General features: G+C 38.4%; 3 protein-coding genes across 3 annotated transcripts; all 3 read left to right on the forward strand.

Annotated features, from left to right (window-relative positions):
* Positions 1-3977: 3977 nt before the first annotated feature.
* On the forward strand, positions 3978-4904 carry LOC125352197 (olfactory receptor 12D2-like). The gene has a single exon (XM_048347326.1). It carries the CDS (start codon positions 3978-3980, stop codon positions 4902-4904), a length of 927 nt encoding a protein of 308 aa, XP_048203283.1.
* Positions 4905-10456: 5552 nt separating this feature from the next.
* LOC125353537 (olfactory receptor 12D2-like) lies at positions 10457-11401 on the forward strand. Its single transcript, XM_048349235.1, has one exon. The coding sequence runs from the start codon at positions 10457-10459 to the stop codon at positions 11399-11401; it is 945 nt and encodes a 314-aa protein (XP_048205192.1).
* A 6420-nt stretch (positions 11402-17821) lies between these two features.
* On the forward strand, positions 17822-18748 carry LOC125352199 (olfactory receptor 12D2-like). The gene has a single exon (XM_048347327.1). The coding sequence runs from the start codon at positions 17822-17824 to the stop codon at positions 18746-18748; it is 927 nt and encodes a 308-aa protein (XP_048203284.1).
* Positions 18749-18797: the final 49 nt, after the last annotated feature.

Consider the following 18797-nt stretch of genomic DNA (forward strand, 5'->3'; position numbering starts at 1 on the left):
AATTAATCACCAGAAAATTGCATGTGGAGCAGTGGCTCAAAGTGGTAGAGAGCTAGAAAAAGAGCAAAAGAGCTCAGGTACAGTATTCAATATTCAGATCCTGAGCTCAAGCTCCATGACATCTCCCCCCCCAAACAAACAACAACAGAAAACAAAACCACCCCCCAAACCAAAGAGAAACTTCATTGTATGAATAACTGTTAATACAATGGCTGGGAGACATGACAAATCACAGCAGAAATTTCTGGAATAAATCACACATTTGTTACTATTTTTCACTTGAGAGTGATCATTAGATATGAGCACACACAATTGAAAGACCAGATTATTTACCCAGAGAAATCTGGGCTTTTTAACAATAAAATTTAAGAAACTTAATTTGTGTAGTTACTAATCACAAACAGTGAGAAGAAACAAAAGCAAATTACTTTTCTCTACTTTCTTCAATGTTCTCAAAACTATAGAAGTAAAGGAATATCATATGAAATATAATCATATTTCTGAACTGACCCAAAGGATGTCACTGCCAACAATTTCTTAACTATTATTCACATCCTTCTTTTCATTTTATACAACACACTGTTTACAGGTAAGTCTTAGAGGTAAGTGGATGAATACTTCTGAGGAAATGAAATTTTAATATTAGTCCTCTGAGACCTGTGTTGACTACAGAGCTAACATTAAGAAACAGCATAATGCATAAAAGAGGAAGAAGAAAAAAAGGAACACAACATAGGAATTTCCCAAGTCTTCTTTCTTATATTGCAGGTGTGAAAAAGTATCTTGTTTGTTTTTACATAAATCCTAATCATTATCAAGGGGCAATCTCCCTCTGGTTTTCTATGTCTAGGGATCTGTTTCTAATTAGATGACAAAGAACTGCATAATAACAAGGTGATATTTCTGAAGATGGAATTCAGCAGCAATGGCAACATAAAGTATCAATTCAAGTGATGATGTTTATAATTCCTGGGAATATAAACAAAGCGTTATTGCTGTTGTTGATGAACACACGATCAGGTAAGAAAATGAATGAGGAGTAGGCTGGGAAATTGAGTTTTGTTTGCTCGTGACTGATCTGTCTGTTTACAATCATTAAATTTCAACAAGATTTAGGGCTGTTTTTACTGTGTAATGATGAACTCCTGATTGAGATTGAAGATATGAAAGAACATCAATTCTTTTTTTTCTTATTTATTGTCAAAGTGATGTACAGAGAGGTTACAGTTTCATACGTTAAGCATGGGATATATTTCTTGTACTGTTTGTTACCTCCTCCCTCCCCCACCTCCTTTCCTTCTCCCCCCATGAGTTGTTCAGTTGGTTTACACCAAATAGTTTTGCAAGTATTGCTTGTATAGTCATTTGTCTTTTTATCCTGTGTCTCTTGATTTTGGTATTCCCTTTCACTTTCCTAGTTCTAATACCAGTATATACAGTTTCCAATGTACTCAGATAAGATACAGTGATAGTGCAGGTACAACCACAGGCAGGGAATACAAAAGGATCATCAACAATAGAAGCGACAGTTTCACATGGCATGTTGAAAGTAATTACAAGAGTGATATATCACTCGTTTCCGTAACATGGAGTTCATTTCACTTAGCATTATCTTATGCATTCATAGGGGCATAGCTATTGGGCTTTTGTGATCCTCTGCCGAAACTAGTCTAAACCTGTGCTAATTATTCCCTATGAGGGAGACCATAGAGTCCATAAGAACATCATTTCTATGTTTTAATACTATGTGTGATCACAACAAAAAATGCTTGGCTCCGTAAATATAACTCAAATCTGAAAATTTTAAACATGAACATTTCAGTGAATAAAATCATGAATAAAGACTAACGTGTTATTTTTCCTTACAGTGAAAAATATTATTTCCCACTTCATTTTTCAAGATACCTGCATTCTGGGTAATGAATTCTAAATAATATTTGGGACATGATTTCTATTTTAAACAGGACTGTCAACTAGTGTGAAAATACACAAAACGTACATGGCTATCAAAGAAAACCACTCTGAATTATTTGAAGACAATTCTTCAAAAACATGGAGTACCGGTTTGATATGTTTTCAAAATTTCTTCTAGCTCTACAGTTAAATCCTGTAAGATCTCTAGAACTTTCCCCTAGTTTATCATCATCATCAACATCATCACCACCACTACCATCATCATAATTTTTGCTGTAGTCACAACAAATTATTTTCTTCTTCTCTCAATGACTTTGTTAAACCCTGAATCATTCTCTTTTGTAGAAAACACCCCAATGTCATATTCTGTGCTTAATTTCCTGACAGTTCCGTCAGAGTCTACCAGTTCTATATTTTCCACAAAGACTTGCCTCTTCCCCCTATGATACACAGGAGCAAATCCACCACACCTTTAAGAGATACTTCAGGTACTCCGCAAATAATGGAGTAAAGAAAATGGCAGACAATTTTATAATTATAAAATATACAATTATAATTATAGTAATTATAATAATTATAATACAACAATTATGTAACTACAATTATAATACAAAAAGCTGGGAATATGGCCTAGTGGTAAAGTGCTCGCCTTGTATACATGAAGCCCTGGGTTCGATTCCTCAGCACCACATATATATAGAAAAAGCCAGAAGTGGCGCTGTGGCTCAGTGATAGAGCACTAGCCTTGAGCAAAAAGAAGCCAGGGACAGTGCTTAGGCGCCGAGTCCAAGCCCCAGGACTGCCCACCCCCCCCCCCCCAAATATATATATATTACAACAAGCAGTATCTTTTTAATGGAGCCAGAATGAGAGGAAGGTAGACTTTCTTAATATTAAAGACATGAATTCATTTCAGCGAAAATAAAGGTAAGACATAGGAAGCTAAATCACAAAGGGGAGATGTGATTTCAAAGGCATCAAGTAAATAGAATCTTAGAGGAGAGGTCAGTTACAGTGAAACAAGGGAGAGTGATGAGTCAATCCGAGGAGTAAATTTCTTACCCAGGGATTTGTGGATCCAGAAAAGGACTTAAATAATATCTCAGGGAAACTGTAGAATAGAAGCACAATAAATCACAATGTGCTATATATATATATATATATATACACACATATATATTACATATTTATATATAATGCCTAAATTTATGGTAAAACAAGCTCACCATCACATCTGGTACTGACAAAAATTATATCTATGGGCTGGGGATATAGCCTAGTGGCAAGAGTGCCTGCCTCAGATACACGAGGCCCTAGGTTCGATTCCCCAGCACCACATATACAGAAAACGGCCAGAAGCGGCGCTGTGGCTCAAGTGGCAGAGTGCTAGCCTTGAGCGGGAAGAAGCCAGGGACAGTGCTCAGGCCCTGAGTCCAAGGCCCAGGACTGGCCAAAAAAAAAAAAAAAAAAATTATATCTAGTATTAATCACTTTATGGGATTAATGTGTTTATGTTTCTCTCCCTGATAGGGTTTCATGTTTCCAGGGTTATGAGTAAGAAAGAGATGAGTAAGCGGCTACTTTTAGTTCATTTATATTCTAAGACAAGGCAGTGTAGGTATGACTACATTAAAAACCTATTTAAGGATGCTGTTATTGTAATGAATTAATACCTGACCATTTCCCCCACCTCAGATTAACATTTTCAACTGTTCTTTTACTAGTTAAGATCTATCAGTCTGATTATCTAAATGTTGACTTAACAGATAAAAGGAAGGCTGGATTATATGGAAGTACTAACAACCACAGAAGAGCCTTGCTACAAATTCCTAAATTAAAGAAAATACTAATGATGCATGTGATATTTAAGAAAAAAATGTATGAGTCACAATTCATAAAGGACATGTAATCTAACACAACAGTCACATACTATACAGGGTTGAAGTAGGATTATGACAAAAACAATACTCTCAATGTGTATTTGTCCTTGCCCAAAATTACTTGCCTTGAAAAGCTTCCCACTCTTGGAATAGTATTTCACAAATTGCCTTGTCTTTTCAGTGATGGTGAATCAAACCTCAGTCATGGAATTTATCCTCTTGGGAGTGACAGACATCAAAGAATTGGAGTCTTTTCTATTTCCTGTTTTCCTTGCCATCTACTTTGTTAATGTAGCCGGGAATGGAGCCATCTTGACAGTTGTCATCTCGGATTCAAGACTCCACTTACCTATGTATTTCTTCCTGGGAAATCTGTCATGTCTAGATATCTCCTTCTCTACAGTAACAATGCCAAAGATGCTGGAGAACTTAATCTCTACAGACAAAGCCATTTCTTTCTTGGGATGCATAAGCCAGCTCCATTTCTTCCATTTCTTTGGGAGCACAGAGGCCATGTTGCTGGCTGTGATGGCATTTGACCGCTTCGTGGCTATCTGCAAACCCCTTCATTATTCTGTCATCATGAATCCTCGGCTCTGTGCCCTCATGGCCATCACTATATGGACCATTGGCTTTTTCCATGCCCTGATGCACTCCATAATGACATCTCACTTGAACTTCTGTGGTTCCAACCATATCCACCACTTCTTCTGTGATGTGAAGCCATTGCTGGAGCTGGCCTGTGGGAACACTGAGCTCAATCAGTGGCTGCTCAATACTGTCACTGGGACTATAGCTATGGGTCCCTTCTTTCTCACACTGCTTTCCTACTTCTACATCATTGCCCATCTCTTCCTGAAGACCCACTCTTGCAGCATGCTTCAAAAAGCATTGTCCACATGTGCCTCCCATTTCACAGTAGTTTTTCTTTTCTATGCTCCTGTTTTCTTCATTTACCTCCGGCCTGCCTCAGGGAGCTCCCTGGACCAGGAGCGGGTCATTGCCATCATGTACAGTGTGGTGACTCCTGCACTCAACCCTCTGATATACACTTTGAGGAATAAGGAGGTGAAAGGTGCCTTGAAACGGATAAGCAGAAAAAGTCTTTGACTTAATAAATTTAGTTAATTCATGGGAATAATAATTGAATGGGAACATTGAGATATGAAATTATATTGCTCATTAATTTGCTTAGAACATATATGTATTGCAGATTAGATAATGGGAAATTATTTTCCAGTGTTATTCAACCATGGGTTCTTTAAATTTTTTTTCTTATTTATTGTCAAAGTGATGTACAGAGAGGTTACAGTTTCATATTTTAGGCCTTGGGTACATTTCTTGTACTCTTTGTTACCTCCTCCCTCATTCCCCCCTCCCCTTTTCCCTCTCCCCCATGAGTTGTTCAGTTGGTTTACACCAAATAGTTTTGCAAGTGTTGCTTTTGGAGTCATTTCTCTTTTTATCCTTTATCTCTTGATTTTGATATTCCCTTTCACTTCCCTAGTTCTAATACCAGTATATACAGTTGCCAATGTACTCAGATGAGATACAGTGATAGTGCAGGTACAACCACAGGAAGGGGATACAAGAGGATCATCAACAATGGGAAAGTAATTTCTAACTGACATGAGTCATGAAAAATGATGAAGTATGTTCTATTTTCTTTTCAAATAGGAAAGCCAATAAATTAAGGAAAGCAACAAAGGAAAGGTCAAGGTGGCAGATTAGAGATGCTAAACCTTCTTAAATCTTGACAAATCTGAAATTATAAGGAGTGATGAGCAGTGTGGAAAGGCATTGGAATACATATTAGGTCTAGATGAGGTAAAATCCAGAAATAGTGAATTGTATGTCTTAGAAAAATGATGGGCTCCAACTTAAAGGCAGTAGATATGGGGGTGTGGTGGGGTGTGGTGGGGGGGTTGGGGAGGGGATGGGATCCTTCCCCCAGTTAGGCTTTAAGTAAAAAATAAAAGGAAAGCCTCAGTGAGCTTGACAGGTGCACAATATAGCATTCTGCCAAAATACAGTTTAAGGCAATCTGCAGTCTGAACAGTAAGAAGATGGTAGAGAAGGGACCTGCTTAGTTCTCTAGTTGCGCACTGGTGCCATGGTGAGCCATCCTGAAGGAGTTCCTACAAACACTTTTCACCCAGGGAGAAGAGAATTCTCTGTTTTTTGTTTTTTTTTTTTTTTGCCAGTTCTGGGGCTTGAACTCAGGGCCTGAGCACTGTCCCTGGCTTCCTTTTTTTGCTCAAGGCTAGCACTCTGCCACTTGAGCCACAGCGCCACTTCTGGCCATTTTCTGTATATGTGGAGCTGGGGAATTGAACCCAGGGCTTCATGTATAGGAGGCAAGCACTCTTACCACTAGGCCAAATCCCCAGCCCTAATCCTCTCTATTTTTATATCTCCAAGGCCCAAAGGCCGCTCTGTCCCCACTCCCTAAGTGAGACACCACTTGGAGGGTCAGTGGGGACTCAAAAGAGAACAGTTGGCACAGGTAGGGTTAAGTGTGGCTAGTGTGGTAGACGAGAACAGACATTCCACTTAGGAGCTATAGTCTTTTACTAGGAAGAGGAGGCCAGTTACAACCAGAAGATACTGTGACGATGGATGAAGAATTTGCCTATGTAGTAATTTATAATCATTTTACCCACGGGATAAAATATTTATTGCAGCATTATTGAAACACGTGATAGAACTAATTTAGATATTCATCAACATATAAGCGGATAAAAACTTGGCACGTATGTTTAAATGGAATGTTATTTGTATTAAAAAGAATGAAATGACAACATATAGAGGATCACGAACAGATTGGAGTTCATCATGTCAAGTGAAATAAGTCAGTCACACAAAGACAAGTAACATGTCTTTTCTCATTGTGAAATCCAGGTGGAGAAAAGGGGGCAATAACAGTAATGAGGTTCGGACACTGATGGCTCACACCTGTAATCCTAGCTACTCAGAAGGATGATATCTGAGGATCATGGTTCAAAGCCAGCCTGAGCAGGAAAATCTTTGAGACTTTACCTCCAATTAAACACCCAAAACAACAACAAAACAAAAAAATCCCCACAAAAACAAAACCAAGAATTGGAACTGTGGCTCAAGTGGCAGAAAGAGAGCTAGTATTCAGCAAAGAGTTCAAGGACAGTACTCCAGGCCCTGAGTTCAAGCCGCAGTGCCTGCATACACACACACACACACACACACACACACACACACACACACACACACACAGACACACAGACACACACACACACACACAATAAGGCTCATCATAAAGGTGGAGAGAGAAAGAAGAAGGAAGGAAAGTAGATCAGGAAGGTAATAGAGGAGTTGAATATGACCAAAGTAATATATATATACACACACAAACATATATATGTAGTCATAATGAACCTAATTACTTTGCAAAATTAATACATGCTAATAAAAAAGAAATCATACTAGTCCATTCATTAAGAGTCATGTTGTACATGGTTCTGCAACAAAGAGGTAAGCAAAACAAGGAAAGAGAAGAGGAAGACTGAAGAAAAAGAAACTTCACATATAAATTGCGTAAGGTAACTGCTGCATATTGTAGATGTAGGAAAATCACCCAATTATTCTTCTAGCAGTTCTGCTCAGTCCTAAAGGATATTCTATCTTGGGATTTTTATGTCTAGAGATCTTTGTCTTATTAAAGCTGCGGCAGAATTTCAGAAAGGCAGGGAGACGTTTGTGAAGAGGAACACCTTAACCTGCAATTGCAACAAAAGCTGTGACTTCAAATGTTTTCCATATTTTATAATTACTGGCAATACAAACCTAAAAAGCGTTCTTGTGATTCTGAACTGAATACCTAATGAGGTAAGAGAATGGAATGGGAAACACACTGGGAAGGCGCATACAGTTCCTTTTTTTCTGTTGTGAATAGCCTACTGCTTTGTCCACAATTAAATCAAACTCCAATGTTCAGCATTTATAGCTCTTTTCCTGTCTTCTGATGAACAACTCATTGTATTTAAGGACTATGGAGGCACTATAATCTTTTAAAAATTGTTTTCCAAATCTCATCTTCTTGTTGCTGTTTTTCTGAGTGCTCTGTGAATCAAATTTGAAATCTCTAAGTGTTGAGATTTCAGTGAACAGTCAGTGCAGGCGAATCAGATTTCCTTAGAAGCTAGGAAGACATATTGTTTCCATATGAACTTTTGATAAATGTTTTTATTTTATTAAAAATTTTTTTCTATTGTCAAACTGATGTACAGAGAGGTTACAGTTTCATACGTTAGGCATTGGATACATTTCTTGTACTGTTATCTCCTAGATAAATGTTTTTTTCTTAGAAAAAAATACATAAATAAGCTTTGGCACATAATATCTTTTGTAAAAGTTCACATTCACATTAAAATCACATTATATATGGCTATCAAAGAGAACCTCTCTGTAGTGAGGGCAGTACTTAGAAGTAGAGTAGGGGTTCAATCACTGCTCAGAATTACTTCCATCTCTATAGCTCAGAATCCCATGGGGTCTCTTGATGATCTCCCCTGATTCATTAATTGTTTTGCTCTAGTCATGGAAATTATTTTCTTCTCTCCTTAGTGATTCCTCAAACCTTGAGTGGCTTACTTTTCGTTGGAACACTCCAACACCATTATTTCTTTATTATTATTATTATTATTTTTGTTGCCAGTTCTGGGGCTTGAACTCAGGGTCTGGGCACTGTTTCTGAGCTTTTGTGTGCAAGGCTAGCACTCTACCACTAGAGCCACAGTTCCACTTTTGGCTTTTTGGTGGTTAGTTAGAGATAAGAGTCTCACAGACTTTTATTGCCCGGGCTGGCCTTCAACAGTAATCCTCAGATCTCAGCCTCCTAAGTAGCTAGGATTACAGGCATGATCCACCAGAACCTGGCTCAACATCAGCGTTTCTGTTCAACTTCCGGACACTTCTCACTGGTCTCTCAATGCCTTCTAGTTCTCTGTTTCCCATATGGGCTTCTGATCCATAGGTGCTCATCCTCTGTACCTTTAAATGGCAACGACAGAGGGGGACAAAGCTAATTCACATAATTCTGTGTGCTTTGACCAATGTGCCTCTAGAAAATTATTCAACTCCTTTGCAGGAATGCAGAAAAATAATTCAATTTTTGTCTATATTTCAGTAAGTAGCACATATATATTCCAATGGTAAACCTCTTTTTTAATTTTTAAGTCAGCATCTTATCATAACACAGGTTAGCTTTGAAGTACCAATGTTGTCCAGGTTCTTCTCAGATTTGCCATCCTCTCTCTCAGATAACTGAGTGGTGGGATTACATCATGTCCCACCACATGTGGAAAATATTAAACCTTAAAGCAATTAGTTTATTCACAATACCTCAAAAGTTTGAGCCCTAATTGAAAAAACCCCTTATTACAACAGTGCTAGTAAAAAGAAAAAAAGAGGCATGTTCCTCTAGAAAAGAACAGTACTTTAATTGGTGGGAAAAAAGAGCAGATAGAGAATGAGAAAAACTGAAAATGTTCACAATTTTGAGAGAAAAGTGACACGAAGCAGGTAGAATTCAAGTGTTTTAAGAGACAGCTGCTCTACCATTGCCCAAGTTTGATGTGTAACTCTGGTCAGTTTCATATGTGACATATTGTATGTAGTTGTAATTCTTACCTCATTAAGGCTCAAGGATATTGCTAGAATGAGATTAGCAAATGAAGTCTTTATTCTCATGTGCCCTTTGTAATGGGAAAGTTCAATTACTTCCTTGCTAACTAGTGTATTTTCTTCATCAAAACATTATAAATATGAGTATGCCCCTGTCTCTTTTCTTAATTATACCAGAGATATTAGCCATGTGGAATATTTGAAGATTACTCCATGGGACAGGTGACTTTAAGAGGAAAAAGGAAAATTCTATCTATCTATCTATCTATCTATCTATCTACCTACCTACCTATTTATCACCAAGGAAGGTGTCTTTCAGAGAAGAAGGCTTTTATGTATTTTCAGAGAAGGATGAAGATCTATTGTGAATCACTAAGGGAAATTAAATTATTAATGGAAACTATAATAAAATGTAACAATGATTATAGTCAGGCACTGGTTGCTCATGCTTGTTATCTAGCTACTCAAGAGGTTGAAGGTCTGAGAGTCCAACTTTGAAGTAAGCCCAGGCAGGAAAAATAAGGCTTTCATCACCAATTAACCACTGAAAAAGCTGGAAGTGGAGCTGTGTCTTAAGGGGAGTGCCAATCTTGAGCACAAAAGCTAAGGGACAGTGCTCAGGGCCTGAGTTCAAGGCCCAGTACTGGCACACACACACATACACACACATACACAATTATTGAGTCACAGCACAAAAAACATGTAACCTTAATACTTAACTTTTTTTTTAAATTGTAAAGGTGATGTACAGAGGGGTTAGTTACAGAAGTGAGGAAATGAGTACAATTCTTATTGAACATTGTTACCCCCTCTCTTGTTTTCTCCTTCACTATTTAACAGTTTAAGGATCAAATATGATACAAGACCTTGGGTGGGAATTGAACAGAAAATATTAAACCTTAATATGGTTATCTTGAAAAGAAAATTGTGATACAGAAAAACTAATTTTTCCTCACTAGAGACTGTAAAGTTACTTAGTCTTTTTTTTTTTTAAATTTTAAGTGATGGCGAATCTAACCTCAGTGACAGAATTTATCCTCCTTGGAGTAACAGATGTACATCAATCACAGCCTTTTCTCTTTGTAATTTTCCTCACCATCTACTTTGTCAATGTGGCTGGGAATGGAGCCATCCTGACAGTCGTCATTTCTGATTCAAGACTTCACTTACCTATGTATTTCTTCCTGGGAAATCTGTCATGTCTAGATATCTGCTACTCCACAGTGACACTGCCAAAAATGCTGGAGAACTTAATCTCTACAGACAAAGCCATTTCTTTCTTGGGATGCATAAGCCAGCTCCATTTCTTCCATTTCTTTGGGAGCACAGAGGCCATGTTGCTGGCTGTGATGGCATTTGACCGCTTCGTGGCTATCTGCAAACCCCTTCATTATTCTGTCATCATGAATCCTCGGCTCTGTGCCCTCATGGCCCTCACTATATGGACCATTGGCTTTTTCCATGCCCTGATGCACTCCTTAATGACATCTCACTTGAACTTCTGTGGTTCCAACCATATCCACCACTTCTTCTGTGATGTGAAGCCATTGCTGGAGCTGGCCTGTGGGAACACTGAGCTCAATCAGTGGCTGCTCAATACTGTCTCTGGGACTATAGCTATGGGTCCCTTCTTTCTCATACTGCTTTCCTACTTCTACATCATTGCCCATCTCTTCCTGAAGACTCACTCTTGCAGCATGCTTCAAAAAGCATTGTCCACATGTGCCTCCCATTTCACAGTAGTTTTTCTTTTCTATGCTCCTGTTTTCTTCATTTACCTCCGGCCTGCCTCAGGGAGCTCCCTGGACCAGGAGCGGGTCATTGCCATCATGTACAGTGTGGTGACTCCTGCACTCAACCCACTGATATATACTTTGAGGAATAAGGAGGTGAAAGGTGCATTGAAACGGATAAGCAGAAAAAGCCTCCGACTTAATAAATTTAGTTAATTTATGGGAATAATAATTGAATGGGAACATTGAGATATGAAATTATATTGCTCATTAATTTGCTTAGAACATATATGTATTGCAGATTAGATAATGGGAAATTATGTTCCAGTGTTATTCAACCATGTGTTCTAACCAATGAAAGGGATTAAGGAATGAATGGGATAGCAGCAATACAACACTGATTCTGAATTTGTGGAGTGTCAAGTGGCATAATTTACCTTGTGTCCATTCTTATGTGTTTGTGTATGAAATCAATTATACAAATTACCTATGTTGGCAAGAGAATCAAGTAAATTGATAGTATCTAGGTTTTTTTTTTTACATAGATCCTTCTATGCTAATGCGCTATAATAGAAACCATCATTACGATGCATTTATGTTTTGATGACTTTAAATTAGGTTTTTGAACATTTAATTGGGAAAGCAATTTCTAACACGAATCATGAAAAACGATGAAGTATGTTCTATTTTCAAATAGGAAAGCCAATAAATTAAGCAACAAATGAAAGGACAAGGTGGCAGATTAGAGATGCTAAACGTTCTTAAATCTTGACAAGTCTGAAGTTATAAGGAGTGATGAGCAGTGTGGAAAGGCATTGGAATACATACTAGGTCTAGATGAGGTAAAATCCAGAGATAGTGAATTGTATGTCTTAGAAAAATGATGGGCTCCAACTTAAAGGCAGTAGGCATGGGGTTGGGGGGAACACTTCCCCCAGTGAGTATTTAAATAAAAAACAAAAGGAAAGCCTCAGTGAGCTTGACAGGTGCACAATATAGCATTCTGCCAAAATACAGTTTAAGACAATCTGCATGGCCATACAACGGACAAAGGCCTCATATCTAAAATACATGCAGAACTAAAAAAATTACATTCCTCCAAAACAAAACTGCAAAGAACCAATAGCCCTCTCAACAAGTGGGCTAAAGACTTAAAAAGAACTTCTCTGATGAGGAAATGGGAATGGTCAAGAGAAATATGAAAAAGTGCTCCACATCACTGGCCATAAAAGAAATGCAAATCAAAACAACATTGAGATTCCATCTCACCCCAGTAAGAATGTCATATATCAAGAAAACTAACAATAACAAATGTCGGAGGGGATGTGGCCAAAAGGAAACCCTACTTCATTGTTGGTGGTAAACTGGTTCAGCCACTCTGGCAAGCAGTATGGAGATTCCTCAGAAGGCTAAACATAGAACTCCTCTATGACCCAACAGCCCCACTTTTGGGCATCTACCCAAAAGACCACAAACAAGAACACACTGAAGCCACCAGCACAACAATGCTCATCACAGCACAATTTGTCATAACGAGAATTCCCAGATGCCCCTCAGTAGTCGAATGGATCAGGAAAATGTGGTACTTATACACAATGGAATTTTATGCCTCTATCAGAAAGAATGACATTGCTCCATTTGTAAGGATATGGAAGGACTTGGAAAAAATTATACTAAGTGAAGTGAGCCAGACCCAAAGAAACATGGACTCTATGGTCTCCTTCATAGGGAATACTTAGCACAGGTTTAGGCTGGTCACAGCAGAGGATCACAAGAGCCCAATAGCTATACCCTTATGAACACATAAGATGATGCTAAGTGAAATGAACTCCATGTTATGGAAACAACTGTTTTATCACTGCTGTAATTACTTTCAACATGTGATGTGAAACTGTAGCTTCTATTATTGATGATTCTCTTGTATCCTCTTCCTGTTTGTACCTGCACTACCTCTGTATCTTATCTGAGTACAATGGAAACCGTGTATACTGGTATTAGAACTAGGAAACTGAAAGGGAATACCAAAATCGAGAGAGACAGGGTAAAAAGACAAACGACTACAAAAGCAATACTTGCAAAACTGTTTGGTGTAAATGAACTGAACAACTCATGGGGGGAAAGGGAAAGGTGGAGGGGGAGGAGGGAATGAGGGAGGAGGTAACAAACAGTACAAGAAATGCATCTAATGCCTAACGTATGAAACTATAACCTCTCTGTACATCAATTTGACAATAAAAACAAACAAACAAGACAATCTGCAGTCTGAACAGTAAGAAGATGGTAGAGAAGAGACCTGCTGAGTTCTCTAGTTGCGCACTGGTGCCATGGTGAGCCATCCTGAAGGAGTTCCTACAGTCACACTTTTCACCCAGGGAGAAGAGAATCCTCTCTATTTTTATATCTCCAGGCTCAAAGGCCGCTCTGTCCCCACTCCCCAAGTGAGACACCACTTGGAGGGTTGGTGGGGACTCAGAACAGTTGGCACAGGTAGGGTTTAGTGTGGTTAGTGCGGTAGAAGAGAACAGACATTTTGCTTATGAGCTATAGTCTTTTACTAGGAAGAGGAGGCCAGTTACAACCAGAAGATACAGTGGCGATGGATGAAGAATATGCCTATGTAGTAATTTATAATTCTTTTTTTTGCCTTAAAACATTTTAGTGAATGCAGAAATTCTAACAAACATGTTGCAAATGTCTGTTGTGGTCTAAATTATAATTCCTTATTTTATCAACCGGATAAAATATTTATTGCAGCATTATTGACAACAGGTGCTAGTACTATCTTAGATACCCATCAATACATAAGTGGATAAAAATACGTGGCACATATGTTCAGTGGAGTGTTATTTGTCCTAAAAAGAATGAAATGACAATATGTGGAGGATAGCGGATGGATTGGAGTTCATCATGTCAAGTGAAATAAGTCAGTCACACAAAGACAAGTAACATGTCTTTTCTCATTGTGAAATCCAGGTGGAGAAAAGGAGGCAATAACAGTAATGAGGTGTGGGCACTGATGGCTCACACCTGTAATCCTAGCTACTCAGAAGGATGATACCTGAGGATCATGATTCAAAGCCAGCCTGAGCTGGAAAATCTTTGAGACTTTACCTCCAATTAAACACCCAAAACAATAACAAAACAAAAAAATCCCCACAAAAACAAAACCAAGAATTGGAACTGTGGCTCAAGTGGCAGAAAGAGAGCTAGTATTCAGCAAAGAGTTCAAGGACAGTACTCCAGGCCCTGAGTTCAAGCCCCAGTGCCTGCATACACACACAGACACACACACACACACACACACACACACACACACACACACACACACACACAATAAGGCTCATGGGAAAGGTGGAGAAAGAGAAGGAAAGTAGATCAGAAAGGTAATAGAGATTAATATGACCAAAGTAATATATATATACACACACACACATATATGTAGTCATAATGAACCTAATTACTTTGCAAAATTAATACATGCTAATAAAAAAGAAATCATACTAGTCCATTCATTAAGAGTCATGTTGTACATGGCTCTGAAACAAAGAGGTAAGCAAAACAAGGAAAGAGAAGAGGAAGACTGAAGTAAAAAGAAACTTCACATATAAATTGCGTAAGGTAACTGCTGCATATTGTAGATGTAGGAAAATCACCCATTTATTCTTCTAGCAGTTCTGCTCAGTCCTAAAGGATATTCTATCTTGGGATTTTTATGTCTAGAGATCTTTGTCTTATTAAAGCTGCGGCAGAATTTCAGAAAGGCCGGGAGACGTTTGTGAAGAGGAACACCTTAACCTGCAATTGCAACAAAAACTGTGACTTCAAATGTTTTCCATATTTTATAATTACTGGCAATACAAACCTAAAAAGCGTTCTTGTGATTCTGAACTGAATACCTAATAAGATAAGAGAATGGAATGGGAAACACACTGGGAAGGCTCATATAGTTCCTTTTTTCTGTTGTGAATAGCCTACTGCTTTGTCCACAATTAAATCAAACTCCAATGTTCAGCACTTACAGCTCTTTTCCTGTCTTCTGATGAACAACTCATTGTATTTAAGGACTATGGAGGCACTATAATCTTTTAAAAATTGTTTTCCAAATCTCATCTTCTTGTTGCTGTTTTTCTGAGTACTCTGTGAATCAAATTTGAAATCTCTAAGTGTTGAGATTTCAGTGAACAGTCAGTGCAGGCCAATCAGATTTCCTTCAATGCTAGGAAGACTTATTTTTTCCATATGAACTTTTGATAAATGTTTTTTTTTCTTAGAATTAAATAAGCTTTGGCACATAATATTCTTTGTAAAAATTCACATTAATATTAAAATTCACATTATATATGGCTAACAAAGAGAATCTCTCTGTAGTGAGGGCAGGACTTAGAAGTAGAGTAGGAGTTCAATCACTGCTCAGAATTACTTCCATCTCCATAGCTCAGAATGCCATGGGGTCTCTTGATGGTCTCCCCTGGCTCATTCATTGTTTTGCTGTAGTCATAGAAAATTATTCTCTTCTCTCCTTAGTGATTCCTCAAACTTTGAGTGGTTTACTTTTTGTTGGGACACTCCAACACCATTATTTCTTTATTATTATTTTTGTTGCCAGTTCTGGGGCTTGAACTCAGGGTCTGGGCACTGTCTCTGAGCTTTTGTGTGCAAGGCTAGCCCTCTACCACTAGAGCCACAGTTCCACTCTTGGCTTTCTGGTGGTTAGTTGGAGATGAGTCTCACAGGTTTTATTGCCCGGGCTGGCTTTCAACAGTGATCCTCAGATCTCAGCCTCCTAAATAGCTAGGATTACAGGCATGATCCACCAGAGCCTGGCTCAACATCAGCGTTTCTGTTCAACTTCCGGACACTTCTCACTGGTCTCTCAATGCCTTCTAGTTCTCTGTTTCCCATATGGGCTTCTGATCCATAGGTGCTCATCCTCTGTACCTTTAAATGGCAAGGACAGGGGGGGACAAAGCTAATTCACATAATTCTATGTGCTTTGACCAATGTGCTTCTAGAAAATTATTCAACTCCTTTGCAGGAATGCAGAAAAATAATTCAATTTTTCTATATTTCAGTAAGTAGCACATATGTATTACAATGGTAACCCCCCCCTTTTTTTTAAATCAGCATCTTATAACGCAGGTTAGCTTTGAAGTACCAATGTTGTCCAGGTTCTTCTCAGATTTGCCATCCTCTCAGCTACCTGAGTGGTGAGATTATAGCATGTCCCACCACATGTGGAAAATATTAAACCTTAAAGCAATTAATTCATTCACAATACCTCAAAAGTTTTAGCATAAATTGAAAAAAACAACACCCTTATTATTTCAGTAGTACTAGTAAAAAGAAAAAAAGGTATGTTCCTCTAGGAAAGAACAGTACTTTAATTGGTAGGAAAAAAGAGCAGATAGAGAATGAGAAAAACTGAAAATTCACAATTTTGAGAGAAAGGTGACACGAAGCCGGTAGAATTCAAGTGTTTTAAGAGACAGCTGATCTACCATTGCCCAAGTTTGATGTGTAACTCTGGTCAGTTTCATATGTGACATTGTATGTAGTTGTAGTTCTTTCTTCATTAAGGCTCAAGGATATTGCTACAATGAGATTAGCAAATGAAGTCTTTATTCTCATGTGCCCATTGTAATGGGAAAGTTCAATTATTTCTTTGCTAACTAGTGTATTTTCTTCATCAAGACATTATAAATATGAGTATGCCCCTGTCTCTTTTCTTAAAAACTTTCAAGTGCTTTCTAATTATACCAGAGATATTAGCCATGTGGAATATTTGAAGATTACTCCATGGGACAGGTGACTTTAAGAGGAAAAAGGAAAATTCTATCTATCTATCTATCTATCTATCTATCTATCTATCATCTATCTATCTATCTATCTATCTATCTATCTATCTATCTATCTATCTATCTATCTATCTACCTATCTATCTATCTGAAAGTGTCTTTCAGAGAAGAAGGCTTTCATGTATTTTCAGAGAAGGATGAAGATCTATTGTGAATCACTAAGGGAAATTAAATTATTAATGGAATCTATAATAAAATGTAACAATGATTATAGTCAGGCACTGGTTGCTCATGCTTGTTATCTAGCTACTTAAGAGGTTGAAGACCTGAGAGTCCTACTTTGAAGTAAGCCCAGGCAGGAAAAATAAGGCTTTCATCACCAATTAACCACTGAAAAAGCTGGAAGTGGAGCTGTGTCTTAAGGGGAGTGCCAATCTTGAGCACAAAAGCTAAGGGACAGTGCTCAGGGCCTGAGTTCAAGGCCCAGTACTGGCACACACACACACAGACACACAAACACACACACACAATTGAGTCACAGCACAAAAAACATGTAACCTTAATATTTAACATTTTTTAATTGTAAAGGTGATATACAGAGGGGTTAGTTACAGAAGTGAGGAAATGAGTACAATTTTTATTGAACATTGTTACCCCCTCTCTTGTTTTCTCCTTCACTATTTAACAGTTTAAGGATCAAATACGATACAAGACCTTGGGTGGGAATTGAACAGAAAATATTAAACCTCAATATGTTTATCTTGAAAATTGTGATGCAGAAAAGCCAATTTTTCCTCACTAGAGACTGTTAAGTTAGTCTTTTTATTTTTATTTTTAAGTGATGGTGAATCTAACCTTCGTGACTGAATTTATCCTCCTTGGAGTAACAGATGTACATCAATCACAGCCTTTTCTCTTTGTAATTTTCCTCACCATCTACTTTGTCAATGTGGCTGGGAATGGAGCCATCCTGACAGTCGTCATTTCTGATTCAAGACTTCACTTACCTATGTATTTCTTCCTGGGAAATCTGTCATGTCTAGATATCTGCTACTCCACAGTGACACTGCCAAAGATGCTGGAGAACTTAATCTCTACAGACAAAGCCATTTCTTTCTTGGGATGCATAAGCCAGCTCCATTTCTTCCATTTCTTTGGGAGCACAGAGGCCATGTTGCTGGCTGTGATGGCATTTGACCGCTTTGTGGCTATCTGCAAACCCCTTCATTATTCTGTCATCATGAATCCTCGGCTCTGTGCCCTCATGGCCATCACTATATGGACCATTGGCTTTTTCCATGCCCTGATGCACTCCTTAATGACATCTCACTTGAACTTCTGTGGTTCCAACCATATCCACCACTTCTTCTGTGATGTGAAGCCATTGCTGGAGCTGGCCTGTGGGAACATTGAGCTCAACCAGTGGCTGCTCAATACTGTCTCTGGGACTATAGCTATGGGTCCCTTCTTTCTCACACTGCTTTCCTACTTCTACATCATTGCCCATCTCTTCCTGATGACCCACTCTTGCAGCATGCTTCAAAAAGCATTGTCCACGTGTGCCTCCCATTTCACAGTAGTTTTTCTTTTCTATGCTCCTGTTTTCTTCATTTACCTCCGGCCTGCCTCAGGGAGCTCCCTGGACCAGGAGCGGGTCATTGCCATCATGTACAGTGTGGTGACTCCTGCACTCAATCCACTGATAAATACTTTGAGGAGTAAGGAGGTGAAAGGTGCCTTGACTAGATTGATCGAAAGGAAGCTTTGACATGTAGAAATCTAGAAAACACTTTTTTTTTTTGCCAGTCCTGGGCCTT

This window comes from Perognathus longimembris, chromosome 6 (genome assembly GCF_023159225.1).
Source record: "Perognathus longimembris pacificus isolate PPM17 chromosome 6, ASM2315922v1, whole genome shotgun sequence".
In the NCBI taxonomy this organism is placed as follows: Eukaryota; Metazoa; Chordata; class Mammalia; order Rodentia; family Heteromyidae; genus Perognathus; species Perognathus longimembris.

What these genes read in the sequence shown, in the direction of transcription:
- LOC125353537 (XM_048349235.1), top strand. Translation starts at nt 10,457, where the DNA reads ATGGCGAATCTAACCTCAGTGACAGAATTTATCCTCCTTGGAGTAACA.
- LOC125352197 (XM_048347326.1), top strand. Translation starts at nt 3,978, where the DNA reads ATGGTGAATCAAACCTCAGTCATGGAATTTATCCTCTTGGGAGTGACA.
- LOC125352199 (XM_048347327.1), top strand. Translation starts at nt 17,822, where the DNA reads ATGGTGAATCTAACCTTCGTGACTGAATTTATCCTCCTTGGAGTAACA.